This window comes from Lygodium microphyllum, chromosome 6, assembly GCF_053477565.2.
Source record: "Lygodium microphyllum isolate KBCC chromosome 6, Lygodium_microphyllum_v1.1.10, whole genome shotgun sequence".
In the NCBI taxonomy this organism is placed as follows: Eukaryota; Viridiplantae; Streptophyta; class Polypodiopsida; order Schizaeales; family Lygodiaceae; genus Lygodium; species Lygodium microphyllum.
This window is the reverse complement of record NC_141140.1, coordinates 104,908,350-104,927,721: the sequence shown is the minus strand read 5'-3', so window position 1 is coordinate 104,927,721 and position 19,372 is coordinate 104,908,350. Positions and strand designations below refer to the sequence as shown.

Below are 19,372 nucleotides of genomic sequence, written 5' to 3'. Positions count from 1 at the left end.
GAAGATTAGAAGAAAGTCCAATGGAGAAAGCAATGGTTCAGCCTATTACCTCAAAGTTAGGTCAGAAAAGAGGGGTAATGCAAGAAATAAAGGCAAAAGTAGAAGTAAAAGCAAGGGCAAACAACAGGATGTTACTTACTATCAATGTGGACGTAAAGGGCATAGGAAGCATGATTGTCACTACTGTAAGAAAGAGTAAGAAAGAAAGAAATAGCAAGGAAAGAAAAAGAAGGATGACAAGAAAGATGATGACGGCTCTCCCTCAAAAGAAGTTGCAAAGGCAAATGTTGCATCTAGTGTGGTCATTGAAGAGCTCTCTTACACTCGAGAGATACTTTTGCAGCCTCATGTAATGATGTAGATGTTATGGCAGCAACAGGTGATATGCACATCACTAAAAGGGAGGTAATTAATACCTTACCTTCAGCTCATGATGGGTCTCAATCATGGATAGTGGACAGCGGTGCCTCTTTTCATGTTACTTATTCTTTGGAGTCATTTTCTAAATACAATGCAAGTTGCCTAGGCAAGGTTTACTTGGGCAACAATTATGCATGTGAAATCGAGGGTGTAGGTACCATTCACTTGGCCCTTGAATATGGTCAAGAGCTGATTTTGCAAGATTCAAATATGTACCTCGCATAAAGAAAAGTCTACTATCAGTTGGGCAGCTTGATGCAAGAGGGTATTTTACTAGTTTTGGTGGTGGATCTTGGAAGGTCCACAAGGACTCCATACTGATTGTTAAAGGTAGCAAAAGGAAAACTTTGTATTATTTGCATTGTAAAGCATTACCTAGCAAGTTTTTGGTTGTTGCTGAAGTTCATTCACAGATGGAACTTTGGCACAAAAGACTTGGCCATATGGCCTAAAAAGGCCTTCAAGTTCTCTCCTCTTTAGGGAGATTTGATGTAAAAGGCTCTGGTCTGGACTTTTGTAATGATTGCATATATGGAAAACATGTAAAGTCTCCTTATTACTTTGGTGTTGTTAAGAAGTCCAATGCTCTTGACTTAGTACATTCTGATGTGTGCACTATGCATGTTAATTCACATCGGAATGCACGGTACTTTGTCACTTTTATTGATGATTTTAGTAGAAAGTCATGGGTTTATGTATTAAAGAGTAAAAAGAAAGTGTTGGACCCCTTTAAAAGGTACCATGCTTTTGTTACAACATAGAAAGGGCTTAAGTTAAAAGTTATAAGAATGGATAATAGGGGTGAGCATGTTTCAAATGAGTTCAAAAAGTTATGTGAGATGCATGGCATTAAGAGGGAGTTGACAACCCCTTACAATCCTACATCAAATGGCGTGGCTGAAAGATATAATCGCACACTTTATGAGAGAGTCAGATGCATGTTGTCAACAGCTAATCTCCCACAGCAATTCTGAGAATAGGCTCTTAAAACTACAGTTCATATGTGCAATCGCTCTCCCAATCGTGCATTGGAAAATGGCATTCTTGAAAAGATTTGGTCTGGCAAACCTACTTCAAATGACCATTTGCGTGTCTTTGGTTGTGATGCTTTTGTGAATATTCTTGTAAATCAAAGGACTAAACTAGACATGAAATCCATCAAGGGAATCTTCATGGGATATGGAGATGAGGGAGAGATGGGATATAGAGTTAGCTTCCTCAGGATAGGAAGATAGTACGCAACCAAGACGTAGTATTTAATGAGGCAAAGTTATTGAAAAATACTAAAAGTGATCTTTACAAAAATAAGGTCAAATTACAGCATGAACAGCCAACCATTCAGCAACCATTAGCTGAAGATTCTGTCCCTTTTAATGCTAAAAATGAGCAGCAACCTATTGTGCTACAGCCAGAAGATAATGGACAGCAAATTGATGCACGTGATGGAATAGGATAGCAAGAAGAACATGCTGAAAACAGGTTCCAGCAACAAGAAAATGCTGGAAATCAGCCACCAAGTGATGATGTGCATGTACCTGAGGATGTAGGCCTATTGCCTATCAATGCAGATCATCTGGTAAGAAGGCCTACACATGTCACAAGGCAGCCACAGAGGTTTCAACCATCTTTGGATTGAATTTTATTGACTGATGAAGGTGAGGCTCTAACATTTAGAGAGGTACAATCTTGTGAAAACAAGAGAAAGTGGGAGATTGCTATGCAAGAAGAGATGAAGTCTCTGTATGTGAATAACACATGTAAGCTTGTACCTTTGCCCAAGGATAGAAAAGCTATTCCTAATAAATGGGTTTATAAGGTGAAATGTATTGATGAGAAGCCCAAATATAAGGCACGTTGGGTTGCTAAGGGCTATACACAGAAGGAAGGCATAGACTTCCAGGATGTTTTTTCACCGGTGGTGAAGATGACTACACTCCGTGTTTTGTTTGCTCTCACTGCATCCATGGATTTAGAGTTGGATCACATGGATGTAAAGACTGCTTTTCTTCATGGTGACTTGGATGAAGAGTTGTATATGAAACAGCCCAAAGGTTTTGCTATTCCAAGGAAAGAGCATTTAGTTTGTAAGCTGAAACGCAGCTTCTATGAGCTGAAACAAGCCCCTAGACAATGGTATAAAAAGTTTGATACTTTTATGCTCAACCATGGATTCAAACATAGTCATGCAAATCACTCCTTATACACTAAAAAGGATGATGATGGAAGCCTTATTGTGATGGTCTTATATGTGAACAACATGTTGATTGCAAGAAAGCATAAGAGTACTTTACATGCTCTTAAAAGGCAGCTGAGTTAAGCCTTCTCAATGAAAGATTTGGAAGCAGTTGAACACATTTGGGTATGCGCATTAAAAGAGAGAGAGCGCAACACTTGTTGTTTCTCTCACAAGGCAAGTACATCAGCAAAGTACTTGATAGATTTAATATGGCTGATGCTAAGCCTCTTGGTGTGCCTTTACCGCCATATACAAAGCTTAGTAAAGATGATGCAGCTGCTACTACTATGAAGGGCATACCTTATGCATCAGCTTGTGGTTCTTTGATATACGCCAGGGTTGCAACTCATCCAGACATTACTCATGCAATGGGAGTTGTTAGTAGATTCATGTCTAACCCTCACAAACCACATTGGAAAGCAATGAAATGTATCTTTAGATACTTAAAAGGTACAAGACAAGTGTATATGCTATGGAAAGGGTACACTAAAGTTGCAAGGATTATGTGATTTGAACATGGCAAGAGATCTTGACACTAGAAAATCTAATAGTGGGTATGTCTTTACTTTGGCTGGTCTATTTCTTGGTGTTCAAGATTGCAGAAAATTGTAGTACTAAGTACTACAGAGGCTGATTATATTTCAACCACAAAAGTTTCTAAGGAAGCTATTTGGCTTGGCCGTTTGTTCAAGGATTTTGGTCTTTCTTCAAGTACTCTAGTTCTTAGTTGTGTTAGCCAAAGTGCAATATGTCTGGCTAAGAATGCCATGTTTCATGCACGTACCAAATACGTAGATATTCGACAAGTCTTGGATGATGGCCTTGTCACTAACTAAGGTCAAAACCCAATATAACCCTACAAATGTTCTCACTAAAAGCCTTGCAAAGGCTCATCATGAGCATTGCATTCGACTAGTGGGAGTTTGATAGTTTAAAGGTACCACTTCGGGCCTTTAAGTGGGAGGTTGTTGGGTGTAAATCCCCTTTGGGTGTAAACTCCCATTAATCCCATGTGTGTAAACTTACGGGTGTGAAAACACCCTTTACTTGTACCCTAACATAAAAGCCATTTTTATTCTTTGTGTACCCTACAACACTGGTACACTCACATTTGATTTCCTCACTCTCAGCTCTATCCCTGCTCATTCATATCTTGCACACTATAGCACTCACATGCAACAGTAACCTTCTAGCACTATCTTCTCTCTTGTTGTTTACTTATTCACTGTGAGTATGTGAGTGTGTGCGTGCTGTTGAACCCTAACCTAACAGTGGTATTAGAGCCATACCTCTCAACCACCACCTTGTTTGCATGTTGCCATAGCTGCCCTTGAGCCTTGAGCTCAAGTGCTCTCTTTCACCTGCCTACTAAGCGTCTTTATCAACAACCTGCACATTGTCTGCCTCCTGCCCATGGCCTCTTGTCCAACGAGGTCTCAACAGTTCACTCGACTGTTCAATTACACAGCCTGCTCCTCATCACATCCTATTCCATTAGCCTACCCGATAGTCTGTCTCGACCACGGTTGTCTACGTCCGACAAACAGGTTGACCCATCCATTCCATACTGTTCCATACAACTCATCCAATCCCATCCTAAGGCATCCGATGGGTTCCCTTCGCCGATCAAGGGCCAAGGTCAAAATGACCATTCTGCAACCATTTTTTGCGCTTTTTTTTCATGTTTTCATCCAACAACTCTCTCTTCTCTACCATCTAGTCTTCTCCAACAACTCTCTTATCTTCTCTCTTACACCTTAAGTCTCTCTCTCTCTCTCTCTCTCTCTCTCTCTCTCTCCACATACATAATGCAACCACCTCTCTCTCTCATCATTTACACATTCAAATTTGAAATCTCTAGCCTTCCTTCTCAGATAGGGTGGTAAATAACTTGATTTAGCACTAATTGCAGCAAGCATAAAATTCACATAAATTGAAAATGCAAATATTATCACTTTAATCTTGGACATTGGACACCCTGTTGGCCCCAAAATTGGTGCCCCTTGCGATATTTCTTTATGTTATATTGCAAATGGAAGGAGTACAACTGAGATCCTTTTATCTCCTCTGCTAATCCAAGTGCCTCTTGCTGTCAAAACTCACTAGCAATTCTCCAAACCAATTTGCCCTTTGGTTTGCTTGGGCCTTTACCCTACTCCTTAAAAGACAAATTCAACCCCAAATCTGATATTGGCTAGCTGGCCTCTTGAAGCTTCCTAAAATTCCTCAATTTCAGCTGCTGGAATTCAAGTCCTAGACCCTCAATTCTGAGCACATATCTCAAGGCAGCTGTCAAAACCTTGATTTCTGCTATAAATTAGGATATACAATAGAGATTTATTGAAATCTCTTCCTTTGATGGCTCAAATTGCTAAAAAATACTGAAATAACTTAAGAGATGGCTTGGGGATGATAGAGAATGCTGTAGATAGAGAAATTCCAAAGTTTCATTGTAAGAAACACTGAAAAACTACTACTGCCCTGCTCAAACAACCACGGAGCCTATCGCTTACAGCTTAGGACCACCAGAAATATTGTTGCCCCCTCCTATATACTATCACCTGCACCAGAAGGACCTTGGGTTGCTGTCTCCTACTCCTAGAGGCTCCAAATTGCTGTCACTTGCTATAGAACTGATCCTTGGAGGTTGCAAATCACATCAGTACCACCTCGTACCTGTCAAACATAACTTATTATACTTTTGCCTTTGGCACCCACTACATCCTCGAGGTCCTTGGCTTGTTACCATGAAATAACTGCCATGTGAATCACATGCACTAACAACCTTAAACATTTGGTTAATAACTTAATCAAATGTTATCAGCAAGATTAAAGTATCTTAAAATTTCACGTCCCCATGATGATTACCCCCCCCCCCCCCCCAAATCTTGTTCATCCTTTCTAATATCTACTCATTTGAGCTTGGCACGCTCTCTACTCCTTTCTAGTATCTACTCATTTGAGCTTCCCACATACTACTCCCTCAAGCACTCTTGCCGTCTCAAGCTCTCTACTCCCTCATGCTATCTCTGTTTCTTGACCTCTCTACCTTTCCTATTCTCTCAAGCTGTCTCTACTCCCTCGACCTCTCTATCCCTCTAATTCAACTCTCCTTTGTATTTACTTTGAAATAAAGTCTCTAAATAAATGTTTTAAGTCCAAGATTGTGAACTACGCAAATTATATGTAAACTTTTTTTAATCGAACGTAGCATCACACGTAGATCCAAGACTTTTTAGTCCGCTTAGTACTGTACTAGTATCAGATGGTACTAATCAGATGCCATCGAACATGACAACCTTGGTCTTGATAGCCCTATTTTCCCTACACGCAAACCCACCCATCAACATGCAACATACCCATCACGTCACACGCCTGCAAAGCCAACAGTCAACCAACAAACAATCATGTTTCCCTTGCATGTGGACCTGTCAAAAGTGTCTACAATCAAGCGACAAACCCGTCACGTCAACGAGCCCATCTACTCCCTTTCCAATCACCGATGCCACAGAGCCCTTTCGATTGGAAATTCTTCATCAACACCATCAATTTTTCTAAAACTTGTGACTTTTCAGTCTTTTCTTTGCTTATTTTTGTGCTACAACTGCTTTCGTACTTTGGACAGCACCTGGTTACAAAAAACCCAAAAATTTCAACAAGCAATGGCCAAGCAAAATGATTTGCTCAACATGTTTGGGAACTAGGACAAATTAGATGGCACTAATTATCCCATGTGGACATATATGATGAAACCATAGTTACCTGGAACGGGAAATGGGAACGGCAATGAGAACGGGGAAAAAGTCCAAGGTGGGGGAACGGAAACGGGGGGAACGGCACATATCTTAAGTACCCCAAATATGCCCTGCATGACCAAGTTGCCCCAAAGAATGTTCCCCTAATTGCCCCAATACCCCTCAATGCTCCAAATTGACCCAAATGTCACAAAATTGACTCGATTACCCCCACAACTCCAAATTGCTCTGAATTGTCCCAATTATTCTAGTTTCCCTTGAAATTGGACGATATAAATGGATGATTACCTTGGAATTGAGAACAGGCTCAAATATGTTTGTAATTTGCAAGAGTCCATAATGCATCAAATTTGAACTTTGCATGGACTCCTAATTGACTTGTGGGTTGTCTTGACACTTTGAATATTCAATGTGTCAAAGAGAGAGAGAGATTAGTGTGTACACATTAGGCAATGGAGATGGGTGAACATGTGGTAGGAGTGTGATACAAGCAAAAAGAAAAAACATAGAAAAATGTAAATTTTTTGTCAACAAGCCTGGACGGCCGTTCCAAACAGGGAACGGCATACCTTGGAATTGAGAACAGGCTGAAATTTGATTGTGATTTGCAAGAGTTCATAATGCATCAAATTTGAACTTTGCATGGACTCCTAATTGGCTTGTGGGTTGTCTTGACACTTTGAATATTCAATGAGAGAGAGAGAGAGGGAGAGAGATTAGTGTGTGCACATTAGGCAATGGAGATGGGTGAACATGCAATAGGAGTGTGATACAAGCAAAAAGAAAAAATGTGGAAAAATGTAAATTTTTTGTCAACAAGCCTAGAACGGCCGTTCCAAATAGGGAACGACAGGGAACGATAGGGAACGACCTTGGGAACGGCAGGGAACGTTCCCAGGCCGTTTCACCTCCTCCAAGGGTCTGGAATGCGTTAAACCGTTCCTACAAGCCGGAACGGCCGTTCCTTGTTTCTATGGATGAAACGTGTACTTATTGCCAAGCAACTTTGGGGCTATGTATGTGGTTCAAAAGTTAGGCATACATGCCCTACTACACAGAATGTCACACTTTCTTCTAGCTTATCTGCAATCACCAATGGATCTTCAGCTCGTGCCCCTTCTACACCTCCCATAGCAAATCAGTTAAAATGGGACCAACGTAATACCCAAGCTCAAGCTTTAATTGCACTTTCATGCAAAAGACAAGTTATCCCACATATATCGTCATGCACGACAACCAAGGATGCTTGGGATAAGCCTGCCTCATTGTATCAAGTGCCCAATGAAGCTTGTGTAGCCTATTTGCGTAAGCGGCTTGAAATGGCGTACATGACAAAGGGTGATTCTGTGGATGCATATATCATGCATGCTAAGGACATTACTAAGCATCTTGCTAGCATTGATGAAATAATTCTCGATGTATCTCTTATATCTACCGTCTCGGTTGGTCTACCTGATACTTATCAGAGTTTTGTCACTACACTCCATTTACTTGCAAAAGGAGATCCTAATGCTTACACAATTGATACATTGGTATCACTATTATTGCAAGAAGAGCAATCATAGCTGAATCACTCTACTATAAGTATAGATAATCAAGCATTTGCAGCCAACTATCACAAAAAGGGGATGTCATGGTAGCCCTCAAACTCCAAAAGAAAAAGCAAAACAACTTCTTCTATGGACTCCTCAAACACCAAGGATGATGGTGCTAAGAAAGTGCAAGTATTGTAAGAAAAAGAGACATGTAATTGAAGAATGCAAAAAGAGAATGGCAACTAAAAAGAAAAAACACTGGAGTATGTATATTGCTAAAAATTCTAGTAAATGCAAAGGATGCAATTGCACATTTGGCAAGCTTGGACATTGATTAGTCCTATGCCTTTAATGTGTGTTGTCTGTATTATCCATCTTCACATGAGTATGGTCTTTCAATTGTTGAGAATTGCAGCACTTGGTATTTTGACACTGATGCCTCTGAGCACATAACGTCCTTTCGTGACTTGTTTGTATCATATGCAAATGTACAAAAGAGGGTATAAAAGAGGGGATCAGTTGTACGTACAAACAATGCTTTGTATGCCATTCAAGGCATTGCTCAAGTTCCCATTATCATAGTGGATGGGAAAATTGTCATGCTTGAAAAGGTCTTGTATATGCCATGCATTTTAAATAACTTGCTTTCAAGTTCAGCCATTGCATGTGCTGGTTTTGTGATCAATTTCTATATGGATCAATGCAATGTCTATGACTATAATGATGGGGATGCCCTCATTGTTACTAGTACTTTATACAAGTGAACCATTTAAGGAAGGACAACAAAGGCAAGAAGAGGAAATCGTCTTCAAGAGCTTTGGGACAACAAGATGCACCAAAGGGGAGCTTGTACTTCATGTTGATCGTAGATGACTACAGCAGGATGACTTGGCCCTATTCCTTGACTTTGAAGTCGGAGGCTTTCTCTCACTTCAAGGATTGGCTTCTCTTTGAGGAGAACCGTTTTGGCTGGCAACTGAAGACCTTGCGTTCAGACGACACAGGGGAATTTATGTCTAATGAGTTTGCTCGTTTTTGTGCAAATCGGAGCATTCACCAAGAGTTTGCTAACACCAACACTCCCCCAGAGAATGGCATTTTGGAGCGGAAGCTTCTCTTCTCCATTCTTCTCCCTTCTCTCCTTCTCCCTTCGCTCTTCTAAGTTCTCCCTCACTCTTCTCCCTTCTCTCAAGCCTCTTCACTTCAGCCAGCCCTTTAGGCTTTTCTTCAACCACTTTTATTTCAATTTTCAGCTTGAACTAGCTTCATCTTGCTGCCCTGCTCATCATGCCAGTGGTCAAGAAAGAAGGTCTAATGATTGGTCATGGTGGGAAGAAGTAAATGCTGACCGCCCATTGAGAAGTGGAGGATCTCAACTATGGGCTTGCAAGCTTTACCTATACAAGTGAACTAGTGGAGCAAACAAGGTAATTTATTAAACCGAGCATTTCTATTTCAAATTTTAATAATTTTAATTTTTCAAAGTTACTTAAATTTTAGAATATGAAATACCAATTGCCACTTGTTCCATCTTATGCATAATTAAGTCCGAGCTCATCTCCTACATGAGCCGAATTCAAAGGTGCATTTTTGTCCTAATGAGACCTTGGAGCAACAAAGGGAGCTTCGTGACTGTGTAATAAGTCAAGAAGCTTGTCTTGTATCTAGACCACCACGTCTTGCAACTAACCCTGCAAATTCTGTGACACCACCCCCATCAAATATGTCTAGAGTAGGTTCAGTATCCGAAAGTGCTACCTCCACACCTACTCTGGGCATTGCATCGGCCATGGCATCAATAGCGCCACATGTTGCACATAGACAAAGCACACTTGATGCTCATCATGACCACATTCAATTTCGTGCAACCAGATCATAGTATTTTAAATTAATGTGCAAGAAGATTGGTGAGTATGGCTCTTTCTACGTACCTCCATTATCAACACTTTGCTAAACAAGGAGAAGTGCCTTGTTGAGCAAGTAGCAGTGTGATTAGAAAGAGCTTATGGGCTAAAAATGAAGTTTCATTGATTTTGCTAATGGTTGAAGTGATACACACAAGTGATCCATTCATGGCATGGTTACCTATTCTCATGGGGAGATGTATTTCATATCTTCACATGATGCATCAACAAATGTACTTGCAACAAAGTGGATTACAAACTTACAGGTATTGAGCTTATTGGCCCAGAGCATGTTGTGGGATTTGTTGTTGATGGAGAGAGCCCACAAACAAGGCAGCAGGTCCTATCATACAAGGATATTATCCACATATCACAATTTTATCTTGTATGGCTTGTTTCTTGAATAACGTACTGAAGGATATTGGTAACCTGTCATGGATTGCACCTATCATAGAGCAAGAAGCTCAAATGGTTAGCTTTGTTTTGAATCGCCAGTTTCTTTGCCATCAATTCTCTTTGCGATCGAAGAAGATGCTTTTAAAATACTCTGATACTAGGTTTGCCTTTACCTTCTTGATACTAGGCAAATTAAGAGAATGCATTGGTGCCTTGAGATAGTTATTTCTTATTGATGAGTTCACCTCATCAGCATTGGCAGATACTCCTATAGGTATCTTATGTTTGGAGAAAGCAAATAACTCGGCTTTTTGGGATGATGTAAAATGAATAGATCTATTGGTATCACATACTGTGCATTTGTTGAGGGTTATGGATGCATCCTGATGTGGAGGGGAAACGATCTCATATTTGTTAGTGCTAATTTAAAGATGTCATGTAGTAACACTATGATAACAAAGCCTGATCCATTCACAAAGTGGGAGATACAGCAAAAAAAGGAGACACATGTTGATGTTGAGAAAGATGCAGTAGATCATGGTACACATGATGATGAGGGTGGCACTTTAAGAGTAGCTAAAGCAACCTCAAATCATGATGATCTTTAATTAGTTTGCTTATGTATATGATCAGTGATGACAATGTGACACTTGGGACGTTGTGCCATGCCGACATTATATTTGTACTTGTAGTCTTGCAGTTGCCCTTTGGGCTATTTGGGCATGTTGCATTTTGCTTTAGTCTAGAGATTAGACTTCATATTTGTAGCCTTTTTTGGCAATGCGCATGTTCTTTCAGCTTATACTTTAAAGTTTGGTTCATTGTTCATTGTTCATTGTTTTACATATGTACTATGTGTTTTATAATTGACTAGCTTGACTCTTGAGACTTGTAAGTTGTAATTCAATTTAAAATTACTAGCTTTAGAATGATGCATGATATCTTTAAAGTTAAAACTTAAAATGATTTGTCCTTGTGGAACATATACCTTGGCTATAATACTCCATAAGGATTACAATTGAAATATTAAAATTTTTTCATGAATTTAAATTTCTAAAATGTTGTTTCCATTCCCACATCCCCATTCCCTAGATTTGGCATCCCAATTATTGTCCCCATCCCCATTCCACGTGCGACGTTCCTATTCTCCATTTCATGTTCTATGGGTGGACCCTATATTTTTACTACTATAGCCTGCATTTCGTTCAAACTAGCCATTATCTTTCATCTACAACTAACATATTCATCATTTTGCAATCATTTATCTCTTTTTTCTACAAGCACTCTTTTCTATGTTTCCAACCTAATTTCAACACTAAAGGGAAGGTTCAAACTTCACACGTATTGGTTGTTGTACCTCTATTCACTACACTCACTTCAGATCTTTTTCCTCTCTCTTATCTCTAATTTGAACTATTCTCCCTTGCTTGTGCTATTGAACTCTTGGTATTGGGCTTACCCGAGATATTCTCTCTTATCCTCTTAGTCAGTTCTAGAATATCCAATTCGAGGCAACACGTACGATTTAGTCATTCATTTTCAGCGTGACACCTTCCTAACATGCAGTCCACTCTTCCAAAAGCCCATCTTCCTCTAATTTTTTATCATTCTCGGATTCCGACTCTAATTCCGGCCATGCAACAAAGGCCAAGGAGGCCCTAAAATTGTTATTGAAGCCTTGATGCCATCATCCCTCACAACCCTCCAATGCCAAAGAAGGAGTGTGCATGGGTGGTGGAGGGTGGGCATCCGAGCCTTATCTATATGCAGGTGTGGTGGAGCTTGATCATGGCTTTCTACATCCATATTCAAGTTCATAATAGAAGATGTGACAAAGATCAGCCTTTGCTCCTAGTCTATTCCCACAAGGGAACACTTTACAAGTCTAGCCAAAGGGGGAGTATCCATGGTCATGATAGTGCTTTCCAAGGAGCTGCTTTGAAACAAGCATCAAGATTCAGCTATTTCTACTCTTTGATCAAGGATTGGTAGAATCAACATCGAGATCAATGTCTTTCCAAGGTACCTTGGTGGTGGCTTGATCACCTCCACTACTTAGGTACCCGTGGTCTTATCTAATGGTCATTGTTGTATGTACTATGGTGCACCTTTGATCATTGTATATTTTATTGTACTTATCACCCATGATTAGAGAGCAAATATTTGTGATCTACATATCATGGCTGTATGGCATAGTCCGAATGCATTTCATTTCTGAGGTGGAGCACATCTAATGCTAATGAACTTGTATTTCTAGCATGTAATGATGCTAGCCAACCTAACAGCTTGGATGTATTATTTCAGACTATTTATTGGCTGCCTCTCCTTTCATTACGTTAGAGTTCATGTGTTCTTGTTCTTCCGTTCAATTCTATGTGTTTACCGCAATTCTATCTTTTGGTTTCCATTTCTCTACACCCTTCTGATATCTCGTGCCTCGGTATATGGATTCTGTTTTCCAACTTCATTACTTATGAGTTCATAAGTTATTGTTCTTCTATTCAGTTCTTTGTGTCTACAGCAGCTTCATCTTTTAGCTTACATTGCTACACATCACTCTATCAACGCCAAGCTGAAAATCGGGCCATGTCTTTTAGAAGTCCAATGGGCATCCAACAACCTCCTAATAAAAAGAGGCATCAAATGGTTCCTCTTCATTCCTCAGGTGTGAACCTATGCCCTATCTTAACAAGTGCAGAGATGGGCTTACAATCTTCCATCTGAAAATGCTAGAGTAACTATCAAAGATACTTGGACTGATGTATGACAAGTCCTCCTCAACTAAAGCAAACTCAATGCCAAGGTAGTAGTGCAAGAAACTAAGATTAGCAACATCAAAAGGTAACTACAAATCAGCCTTTACAGCAGCATATGGGACTCATTCGAGCCAGTCAGTAGCATGTTGTCCACATAAAGAATAAGGATCAGTAGATCCTCACCATCTTTGCAATCATATAGTATACTCTTTGTCACACAGTTTCCATACCAAAACCAATCAAAGTGAGCATGGATTTTCACATGATTCTCTTCTCAATCCACCGATACCTCCCAAATGTCCAGTCCTCAAAAGTACAAGATAGAAGTTACATATTGACAGGGGATATTGTGACCTCTACAAAAGTAAGAGATTGCTGACAAAGAATGTTCTTACAATCCACTATTGGCCTTCATGCCACTACATGAACAAGCTAACCGTCAATGAAAATTGAACCAATTGCAAATTGCATCTTGAGCCTCCTTAAGTGAATACAAAAAGACATCAAACCCGCACGGACTCTCAAGCTTTTCCTTCATAGCATCATGTTGTAACACATTCATGACCAAGTAAAGGTAAAGAAGAACACAATAGTCCTACTGTAATGTGAGCCACCACCTAGAATGTCCAGCTTCACCTCCACAACACTGATGGAGGGACAAGCCACATTTGCATTATAAGCTGCCACAAAATTAAGCATCGGCACATTGTCTTACTCAAAGAGAGAGAGATAGAGAGAGAGAGAGAACCTTGCTACCCTTCAAGAGCGAAAGTCCCCTCTGACTCCTTTGTGAGTGTGTCCTGGAACCACATATTCATCTCTACCATCACATTTTGACATATGAGACCATGTTCTCTCCCTGCACTCCCCTCCCCCCTTTCCCCCACCCGCCGAATTAGAGCTGACTGTTTTCATGGAATCCCCAAAAGGCATTGTCAGACACCAATACTTGTCATGAAACCAAATCATCCAGACTACAGATCTGTAGCACCTTCTTTGCTCACCTCTAACACTGCTGTTCCCACCCACCTCTGTCGTGCACACCATAATTATACATTGTCTATCCTGCCTGCAGCAATCTAATGCCAGGTTGCAGTCCTCTCCACAACCAGTTAAAATCTCATCACTCTTGGACTGACCTGCCACTGTTCAGCCAGTTTGGTCAACTGCACGTTGGAGTTGAGACCTCTGGCCCAGCTCATTACTGCTCCAGTCAACCCTCCGTTCCACTTTCTTGCCCGTGGTTTCTGAAGGCTCATGCATCTGATAGCACCAATGTGCTGCCATGGGAATCCGCATTCCATAGCAGTATCAGAGAATATGTCTTGAGAATAAACCGAGGCAATTTCACATATTTTAGAAGGTCTCTGCTTTAGACTCTTATGAGCTTGAAAGTGTACTTCATTGTCCCAGGCATGGGCGTTTTTCCACTGTTTCAGACATTCTTTCTATGCATGGTCACAATGACAATGAACTTTTGTATGTTTATATAGTACGACTGGTTTCACCAACAAAAGCTGTACACGCACGCATGCATGCATGCATAGGCAGGTGGATGGGAGAGTATTGATGATGTGCCTGTTTATTTGTTTGTGTCAATCTAATAAAACATGACCACTAACTCAATTTCAATGACACGGAAATGGACTTCAATCACACAGCTGGGTACAAGACAGTAGGAAGAGGGCTTACTGGTTGTCGCTGATTCACATTCATCATCCCTGTTTAGTGGTTGGAGGTCTACTTTGCCATCTTTCTGGATGATGCCATACAAACCTGCATAAGATGACACAGCCAACTCATTCCTCGAATCCCAATTCTTGCAAATTCTGAAGTTCACCCTGCTGGATGCAGCATTCGTCAATCCATGAGCCTGAGGCTCTAGAAGATGAGAGTGTGACCGCCCGGATCGTAAAAGCCTCTCATTTACGGTCGTAGTGCGCTGGATCAGGGCAAAATCTCCATTAGTGCTGCAGCCAATTGGGTGATTCGTGTCACCTCTATTTGAAAGGCGAAGAGCTGGGACAAAACCAGTGCTCGGAGCGCAATGCGATGGATCTGCACAGAGTTTGGGAGGCCGACTTTGGTAGGTGTGGGCCCAGGGTGCGATACCGGCACTGGAATGGGGTTCCAGAAGACCGATGCCACGGAAGCAGGGCAGAGCCAGGACAACCACGGCAAGTGCAGTCCGCCGGGTGCACCCGGCACTGGAATGAGGTTCGTGAAGACCGGCGACGTTGCGGAATCAGGGCAGGGCCTGGAGAATGGCGCCTGAAGGAAGATCCGAACTGAAACGAGAGAGGCCAGGCATGGAGGGGAAGCTATGTTGTAGGGGTATTCGTCGAGCTGGAGAAAGGAATCAAAAGGAAGTTTGTCCAGTTGAAGAGAGGAATATGTCAAGCGGACGGGCAGCTAGGTAATGGGAAGAGCAGGGGGGATCTGGAGAGAGAGAGAGAGTCAGCAAAGAGAGAGGAGGAATGGAAGCATAGAGACGGACAGAGACACGCAGCTAGAGAGAGAGAGAGAGAGAGAGAGAGAGAGAAGATTACTCCGGAACAGTGGACTTGACACAAACTCGCTGTCGCAGTTAATTGCAGTTTGGCATCGCGTCCGCCGTCGCCCGCTGTGTTGCTTTTGTGTGCGCGTGCTGCGGTCACTAACCACAACAAAAACAACCCCCCTGAAATCGGCCTTTTTACGTCCCCTCCACGTGGCTCCTTGCCACTGGCTGTCCTTCCCTTCTAAAATCTCCTCAAAAACACACGATTATAAATCTTTGTCGTTAGCTTTTAACAGTCCCCTCCCATGTGACTCTCGGATCTAATAAGAACCAGGTCGCACCCAGCGCAGCTCTGTGGTGGAAATGGGCCTACAATATGCCTACTACACTCATGCCGAGCTGAAGGCTTGGAGGGGGATTGGGGCCATGCTACTATTGCGCTACCCCCTTCAAAAAGAGGCAGGTTAGCACTGTGTTAGCACCACATTAGCTCTGCTAACCATGTCTCTCTTTTGAGAAGCCTTCATGACATATGCACATCGGAGTATTGTTCTCGTCCTATTTCATTGGTCATTGGCATACTCTTAAGGAAGACTGTGCATTATTGTCATTGAAGGTTTGGATGGCATGCATTTTAATGTGCCATGGATTTAGTTGTTGAGCTACACGATTAGTTCCACATTTGCACCTTTCGTCTCTATCCAATATACTCTATAATAAGATTTGTTTTTCAATCAAAGGATGCTAATTGGTATGTCAAAAGAAACGTGATTTATATTCTATAGTATGATTGTAAGTTCCCTTGTAGCGAAGGAGCCCTGCTTAGTTAGTAACTTATAAAACAAACATAAGGATTTCAGTAAAATCTTGTCATGGCTTTTGAACACATTCTTTCTTTAGATTTTGGATCCACATTTCCGTACATGCTTCATATTCAGTCCATGTTTGGACATGAGGAAAATGTACATCTTTGGAGGTATTAGAGGGTTTGTATTTATTTCTTCCTTACATGGCACCTTATGTTCTCAACTTGTCTGTCAACACTCTTTTAGGCTTATTTTTTTTCTCATTCTACCTTTGTCTCTTCCATCTTCTCTCCTCCATAGCCCATGTTAGCTCATTCTTTTCCTCATATCAAACCTTGAATAAGAAAGAAGAAGAAACAAATATAAGATTCCCAACTGAAGCTAAGATTAGAAAGCTCACTCTATCTCCCTTAGTAATTTGTGCTTTATACTTTTAATTAGAATTGCAAAACCAAATACATTATTTTTTCTTCGACACTAATGCAATGAAATAGGATTATAGAGGTGAGGATATGCATAACTTGAGGGGTAGAGCTTTGATTCAACTCTTTTCAATAGCTTAGCTTTGACTCATATACAACGTATAGCTTGGTTAGCTTCTTACCTACAATAGTCTCATCCCTTGCTACTTAGGGCATTCGGACACTCAACCATGCACATGCTCACCTAAGGCTGGTTAGTTACTTCGAATCTTATCCTTAGTTCATGTGTCAATCATATCCCCATTAAACTTTCTAGCATTTAGGCATATTAGCGCTTTAGATTTTTGTGATTATTGTAAAAACACATTGTAGGATTCTATAATTTAGAAAAAATTTGGACACATTATAGGCTTCTATGACATATTAAAGTCCAATCCAATGTCGTGTATGATATTACTCTGTCTAACTTCTTTCAACATAACACATCCCTCACCATTAGGAACTAATAGTGTGATATTTAGTTTCTCCTTTATTTCTAATCCTCGGAGGACAATTAGAGATTTCTCACTTCTTAAAAAACTAAGAATGAGCTAAATAGTATGAAGCAAGTTGCCTTTTGTGAAGGGCCTATCTAATGAGCCCTTGATAGCATGATTTTGGTAGTCCTGTCAAGGGATGTATCTAGGTGACTCCATTAGCAACTCCCAAGGATTGTTCGAACTTTGTGGTCTAAGATCTCTTGACTCTATCCTTGCAAGGGAAGCTCCCTCTCACCCCTGCAAGGACTAACCTTTAAAAGGGGTCCTAAGGTTTCCTAGCAAAAGTTCAAGCATGAGTTTTGGGTAGCCACTTATGGAAGACATCTTGAAGCAAAGCAACAAGGTGTTGCACTTGGTTCAAAGAGAATGAGAAAAGAGGGGAGCTAGGTGCATCAACACCTTAACTTGTAGGGTAAAGTCTCACTCTAATCCCCTAAAATGACATGAACTCATGGTTTAAGATAATGCTTTAGATCGATCAAATGTTTAGCTCTTCATAGACTTCCTAATATAATGCTTCATGGAAAACCTCTTAGCTAACTAAGGACCCCCCCCCCCCTTTCATAGGACAAATCTCTAGGGAATTCACCCACTTGCTTCCCTCGAAGGCACAATTCTAGTTTTCTAATTAATCCTGCCATGATTATGCTTAACATATACAAACATCTTCCTTAATTAACTTGTTAAAACACACTTGTTCATGTAATATTAACACAGACATAAATACAATTGTAAACAATCTTTGAGAAAGCATGGACCCTTTTGTTCCAAAAGAAATGCATACGATCAATACTTTATTCTCTGCCCTTAGCTAGCATTGGGGCCTTTTGAGAGACCAATCTTGGGGGCTAGACTAGTCCTAATATGCCTAGGGAATTATGGCTAGATTCCCCTATGGAGAGCCCTCTTGTATTCGCAATAGTTCATAGCATTTGAAGTAGATAATCAGCTCCTTGGTGAAGAGTCCAATGACCAACCTTACAGAATGTCAAAAACAGTCCTCAAAATCAACCTATGCTGGCATAATATGACTTAGAATACATACACAATCAAACAATCCCTTGCAATGCAACAAGTGATTCTTTGCACTACAAATCCATGCATAAAATATATCTAAGTGTCTTGCCCTCTAGCAGGAAGTTCCATTCAACCACTCAAGTTGTTGTGACCTCTAATTTCTAACTTAAATTAAGGAGGACCCATCTCAATGATTTATCCTAGGGACTTAGGAAGCCTTTTCCTTAGTGATGGAATCTTGAAAGAGGGTTTTCCAAGTGAGTAGATTTTATATTCTCTTGAAGTAATTTTGTCTTTGATCTCATAGAGAAGACAATATCCCATTAATCAAGAGGATAATATTCTACTAGTCAAGAAAACCATGTTCCTCTAACCCAAATTCCTAAATGAAATGATCCCCCCCCCCCCTTTTCCCGAAACATTCATCAAGATCATCTTGTACCTCAACCTTCTTAGGTACAAGATAATTTAAAGCAATTCTGTAATGTATCATCTAGTATACTAGCTTTTGGTACAAAAAATCAAATATTAATTCTAATACCTTTTTGACTTATGATCATAAAATAATGAGTTTCCATGTAGCTAACTATAATCATTCATATCCAACTAATCAAATTGTATTCTAAGTATGGACTAGGGTTCATCATGGGAGGGGGATACTTCTTACAAAAATTCCTTCCTAGGCAACCTATTTGTTGTTCATCTACTCAATTTTGAGGTACCCATAAATATTCCCAAATCAAGTAGCTAATCTGTACTTTTTTCCTTCTACCAATAGTCTCTACTTTCAACTAGTATTGCAATGAAAAACTACATATGTTAGATACTAAATGGGCACTTGGCTTGATTCGATACAAGTGGAACCTCATTTGCTTGGGTGGTCTCTTGTTCGATTTATTCTTCTTTTGGGAGCCATCATGAACACACAAACTTCTTCAATATGTGCTAGCTCCTTACTTGATCCTTGTGTAGCACTCCTTAAACTCATACTACCTTCAAAGTGAGATTGACAATGGCAAGAAGAGTATTCTGGCAAGGCAAAAGGGAATTGGGAATTTGAAGGATGGCTCTGTATGGAGTAGAAGC

The 19,372-nt window shown here is 40.5% G+C and overlaps 1 protein-coding gene across 4 annotated transcripts in view; it reads right to left on the bottom strand.

The window, feature by feature from the left end:
- The window catches only part of LOC148034899 (U-box domain-containing protein 4-like), a 54,103-nt gene extending 39,270 nt beyond the window's left edge, over positions 1-14,833 (bottom strand). For 2 of the 4 annotated variants that reach the window (XM_087679846.1, XM_087679849.1), the window contains exon 1: positions 14,695-14,825. Coding sequence is in view for 2 of the 4 variants with exons in the window: in XM_087679849.1 (XP_087535975.1) it covers positions 14,695-14,721 (27 nt within the window). In the remaining 2 variants the exon portion in view is untranslated. Of the gene's footprint in view, positions 1-13,750; positions 13,770-14,694 lie in introns of those variants that run through there. The other 2 variants (XM_087679847.1, XM_087679848.1) reach the window with 2 other exon arrangements.
- Positions 14,834-19,372: the final 4,539 nt, after the last annotated feature.